Below are 5458 nucleotides of genomic sequence, written 5' to 3' on the forward strand. Positions count from 1 at the left end.
GGGAGCTGGGACCGGGGTCTGGGATGGAATCTGGGGTTGGAATTTGGGGTTGGGGTCTGGGGATGGAGTCTGGGTTTGGGGTCGGGGTGTGGATCTGGGGTCTGGATCTGGGTCTGGGGTTGGGATCCGGGATCGGGGTCTGGAGATAGAATCTGGGGTTGGGGTCTGAATTTGGAGTCGGGATCTGGGATCTGGATTGGGGTTGGGGTTGGGGTCTGGATCTGTGCTCTGGGATCTCTGTACGGGGTTGGCATTTGGGTCTGGGATCAGAATATGGGATCGGGATCTGGTTCTGGATCTGGGGTCGGCATATGGGATCAGGGTCTGGGAGCTCGGTCTGGGATCCTGGTTTGGGGTCGGGATCTGGCTCTGGGCTCAGGCTCTGTGTGTGTGTATGGCCTGTGCTGACCCCGTGCCTGTCCCTTGCAGGGAGGATGGGGGCTGGTGGCAGAGCTGGCTCCAGCAGAGCTACCAGGCCGTCAAGGAGAAGGTGAGAACCGGTGGGAACTGCCGGGAACCACCGGGAGCCGCCGGGAGCCGCCGGGAGCGGGAGGGCGGGGCCCGCGGGCCGGCCCCGGGAGCCCAGCGAGGCTCCGGGAGGGTCTCCCCGAAGCGGGATTGGGGTGGATTTGCTGGGGATCGAGCAAACCCTGGGTCGTGCTGGGCTCTGTCATGCAGAGATCACCCCCGGAGCAGGGGGGTTGTGCTTCCAGCGTGGCTCTGTGGTGTGTAACTTCCTGCTGTGACAGCGTTGCCTGTGGTAATTATAGACAAAACTTAAAGCCAGGCTTCTCCCAGCCTGTGTTTTTCCTAGTCCTGGCTTCAGAGCCTCCTGGAATGTGTTTTGGGCAGAGCAGATGCTGTTGTTGTTCAGGTTATTCTGGTTTTATGCATTGCCCAGCTTGGGGTGAGGGCTCAGCTGGGCTCAGCTCTCCCACCTGAATTTTCGTAACGTGCTGGGAGCAATCCCAGCTTTGTTGGGGAGCCAAAACCCTGCAGAATCCATCCTCTGTCTCCTTGCAGTCCACGGAGGCTTTGGAGTTCATGAAGAGGGACCTGGCTGAGTTCACGCAGGTGGTGCAGCACGACACCGCCTGCACCATCGCCGCCACGGCCAGCGTGGTCAAGGACAGGCTGGCAGTGAGTAGGGGCTGGGAGAGCTTCAGCACCCCCCAGTGCCACCCCTGCCGTGGCAGGGACTCCTTCCACCCTCCCAGGCTGCTCCAAACCCCGTCTGGGATAACTCCAGGCATGGCACAGCCACAGCTTCTCTGGGAATTCCATCCCAGCGCTCTCACAGGGGAGAATTCATTCCCAATGTCCCATCTAACACCACTTCCTACAGATTAAAGCCATTCCTCTTGTCCTGTCACTCCTTGTGGTTCCCTCTCCACTGTGCTGGGCAGGGGGACACTGGCAGTGTCACTGTAGGGGGACACAGACTCTCCACACGAGCTGTGAGCCTCAGCCCTACACAGCTGCTGCTGGGACAGCCCCACCCCACACCAGGCAGCCCCAAACCTGGCTGTGCTTTTCCCACAAAGCCCCAAACCTGGCTGTGCTTCCCCCACAAAGCCCCAAACCTGGCTGGGCTTCCCCCACAAAGCCCCAAACCTGGCTGTGCTTCCCCCACAAAGCCCCAAACCTGTCTGGGCTTCCCCCACAAAGCCTCAGTTCCCCTCAGGTGCCTCCCACATCATCCTTCCTGAAGGGGCAGATCCTGCTTCCTTAAGGATCCTGCCCAGAAATCCTGGGATGTTACTGAGCCTGTGCTGCCTCTTCCCTTGAAGAGGGCAGAAGGCTCAGGTGCCACTGAGAAGGTGAGGAAGGGCCTCTCTGACTTCCTGGGGGTCATCTCGGACACCTTCGCTCCCTCTCCGGACAAGACCATTGACTGTGACGTTATCACCCTGATGGCAACACCCTCGGGTACCACTGAGCCCTACGACAGTGCCAAGGTCAGTGTGGCACCCTGAGCCCTGTCCCTGGCCCTGCTGCTGTCCCTCCCCTCACAGCTGTCCCTGTGTGTCTCCTCCAGGCTCGTCTCTACAGCCTCCAGTCCGACCCCGCCACCTACTGCAACGAGCCTGATGGTATGGGGGGGTCACGGGGTCCAGGGTGCCCCCCAAGGGGGTTTGGGGGCCAGGGTGCTGTCCTAGGGGGGTTCAGGGAGTCCAGGGTGCTGCCCTTGAGGGTCCAGGGGCTCCTGGGTGCTGCCCTAGGGGGTTTGGGGGCCAGCTGGAATTCCCTGAAGCCTTTGGCCAGCAGGACTTGACAGTAGAAGAGCAGATCTGGCTCTTACCTCAAGGACCAGCTTAGGCTGAATTTCCTAGCCCAATTTAAACTGGGCCTTGAGCTGGCAGAGCAGTTCTGAGCCCTGTGTCTCCCTCCTCTTCTGCCCCAGCATGTCTCCAGTGAAACCTCCCCAAACTCAAGGGTTCTTATCCCTGTGCTTGTCCCAAACAGGCCCTGCTGAGCTGCTCGAGGCCTGGCTGGCTCAGTTCAGCCTGGAGGAGAAGAAAGGGGAGATTGCAGAGCTGCTGGCCACCAGCCCTTCCATCAGGGCACTCTACACCAAGATGGTGAGGCCCTGCCTGGGCAATTCCTGACGTGGGGAATGCTGCAGGAAAACCCCGAGCTGTTTGTGGGATGGAAACTATGGGAAAATGGGTGGAATAAAATGGGAGCTGCAAGCTTTGGGAGGAGAGAGGAGCACAGCTCTCCCTCTGAGGGGCACAGCTCTCCCTCTGAGGGGCTCATCCCTTTCCCTGATCCCTTTCCCAGGTGCCTGTGGCTGTTTCCCACCTGGAGTTCTGGCAGCGCTACTTCTACAAACTGCATCGCCTGGAGCAGGTGGGTCAGGCTTGGGGGGTCCCTGAGGGGCTTTTCCTGGGAAAACTGAGATCTGGGCTGAGCCTTGGAGTCAGTGGTGCCTGGGGGAGGAAGGGGACTGGGCGTGTGAGCAGCTGCTGTGTTGGATTCCTGCAGGATGAAGCCCGGAGGGAGGCTCTGAAGCAGCGAGCAGAGCAGAGCATGCAGCAAGAGGAGCCAGGCTGGGAGGAGGATGAAGGTGGGACAGGTTTTGGGGCTTTCATGGGGTGGTGGCTCCTCCTCACTCCCACAAATCACAGTGGGCAGTGAGGGGGCAGCTCTGATCTGTGCTCTGTGGCCAGTGGTGGGATCTGAAGGAATTTCTAGACTGTGTCAGGGTGGTTGAGGTTGGAAATCAGAAAATGTTCTCCCCCCTGAGGGTGCTGGCACTGCCCAGGCTCCCCAGGGAATGGGCATGGCCCCAAAACTGGCAGAGCTCCAGGACAGGGCTCTCAGGGATGCCCAGGGTGGGATTTTTGGGATGTCTATGGAGGGCCAAGGGTTGGACTGGGTGATCTCTGTGGGTCCCTCCCAGCTCAGGACATACTGTGATTCTGTGAAATCCAGCTCAGCACATTCTGTGATTCTGTGGAATCCAGCTCCCAGCCCAGCTGCTGCTGAAACATCTCTCACTTCTCTTCTGCCTCCCTACAGAGGAGTTCTTGGGGATGTCCCCCCTGCCTTGTGCAAACATCACATTTCCAGGAGCAGCACAGAAAGCACCCAGCTCAGAGGGAAACCATCCTGCTGCCCCCAAGGTTCCCTGTGGGGAGAGCTGGGCTGTGCTGCCCCCAGAGCTGGGGCCAGGGGAGCAGAGCCCCTCGGAGAGCAGCGAGAGCGTGTCCCTTGTGACTCAGATTGCAAACCCTGCCCCTGTGCCTGCCACCCAGCTACAGACTGCAGCTCCAGCCCTGGAACTCTCCCAGAGGCTGGTGGAGGCCACCTTGGAAGAGCAGAGCTCCCTGCCAAAGCCCCCAGAAGCTGCTCAGCCTTGTGCACCTGGCCAGCCATCGGCAGCATCCTCGGAGCTGGCAGCTGGAACAGAGCCCAGAGAGCTGGAGAGCAAAGGGCAGGGCAGGACAGAGACTCTGAGGGAGGAAGGACCCACAGACCTGCGAGTCTTCGAGCTCAACTCGGACAGTGGCAAATCCACCCCCTCCAACAACGGCAAGAAAGGTTTGTGTGGGGCTGGGAGGGGCAGCTCCTGGGGAAAGCTCTGGGTTTATGGTGCTGAGGGAGAGGAAAGGGAAGGGAATCAATGATCTGCTGGCTGAGCAGTGTGAGACGGTGTGCACAGGGGTCTGAGGGCGAGGGAAGAGATGAGGATCTGACTCCATGTTTCAGAAGGCTTGATTTATTGTTTTATGATATATGTTATATAATATTTATCATAAATATTATATATTTATGATGAATATAATGTAATGTAATACAGTATAATGTAATATAATATTACATTATATAATATTACATGATATACTATTACATTGTATTATATCACATTATATTGTATCACATTACATTATGATATATATTATATTATATCATTATATGATATATAGCATATTACTTTATTATATATAATGATATTCTGATATATTTTATATTAACAATTCTAACAGCTGATAGTTTTGTAACAATGACTTTCTCCAAAACTATAGTAAAAGAATAGAATAAAGGATTTCATCAGAAGGCTGGCTAAGAATAGAAAAAGAATGGAATGATAACAAAGGTTTGTGGCTTGGACTCTCTGTCCGAGCCAGCTGGACTGTGATTGGCCATTAATTAGAAACAACCACATGAGACCAATCACAGATGCACCTGTTGCATTCCACAGCAGCAGATAACCAATGTTTACATTTTGTTCCTGAGGCCTCTCAGCTTCTCAGGAGGAAAAATCCTAAGGAAAGGATTTTTCAGAAAAGATGTCTGTGACAGAGCGGAACAGGCCTTTGATCCCTGGCTGCCAGGAAAGGCTGTGCTCCTTGCAGGGGATGTGGTGATTCCTCCCCTCTGCCTGTCATCCCTGCTGGCACAATGACAGCCCCCATATCAAAATCCCTCCTGTCATTCCTTATCTCCTGCATTTTCTGTGTGCCTGGAACCTGACACATCCCAGTTCTCCCAGGCCAGAGGAGAAAATCTTTTAGCATCCACCTCTCCCACTGGTTCTGCACCAGCCCTGGCTGTGAGGGGAGCAGGCTCAGCCCGTCCCATCTCTGTTCCTGGGAATGTGGAGCCTCTGAGCCCTGGGAATCCCAGGGCTTTGGGGCCAGCTCTGCTGGCTCAGTGGGGACGTTTGTGCTTGCAGGCTCCAGCACGGACATCAGCGAGGACTGGGAAAAGGACTTTGATCTGGACATGACAGAGGAGGAGGTGCAGCTGGCGCTGTCCAAGGTGGAAATGTCTGGGGAGGTGAGTCAGGGGAGGCAGAACTGTTCCCCAAAAGCAGCACCAGCCCCTCAGGGTGTGGTGTTTGTGAGGGTCCCCAGGATGAGGGGAGAGATGAGAATCTGACTCCCAAGTTCTCAGAAGGCTATTATATTATGTTATGTTATATAATATTATATAATATTATATAACATAA

At 55.8% G+C, this 5458-nt stretch overlaps 1 protein-coding gene across 1 annotated transcript in view; it reads left to right on the forward strand.

The window, feature by feature from the left end:
- BSDC1 (BSD domain containing 1) overlaps positions 1-5458 on the forward strand; it is a 7628-nt gene that overhangs the window by 724 nt on the left and 1446 nt on the right. Inside the window, exons 2-10 of the mRNA XM_031062042.1 lie at positions 271-490; positions 1024-1140; positions 1791-1958; positions 2039-2093; positions 2467-2582; positions 2785-2853; positions 2989-3070; positions 3526-4047; positions 5183-5286. Of these exons, the coding sequence (XP_030917902.1) occupies positions 271-490; positions 1024-1140; positions 1791-1958; positions 2039-2093; positions 2467-2582; positions 2785-2853; positions 2989-3070; positions 3526-4047; positions 5183-5286 (1453 nt within the window). The remainder of the gene's footprint in view (positions 1-270; positions 491-1023; positions 1141-1790; positions 1959-2038; positions 2094-2466; positions 2583-2784; positions 2854-2988; positions 3071-3525; positions 4048-5182; positions 5287-5458) is intronic.

The sequence above is a fragment of the Geospiza fortis genome, unplaced genomic scaffold (assembly GCF_000277835.1).
Source record: "Geospiza fortis unplaced genomic scaffold, GeoFor_1.0 scaffold432, whole genome shotgun sequence".
Lineage (NCBI taxonomy): Eukaryota > Metazoa > Chordata > Aves > Passeriformes > Thraupidae > Geospiza > Geospiza fortis.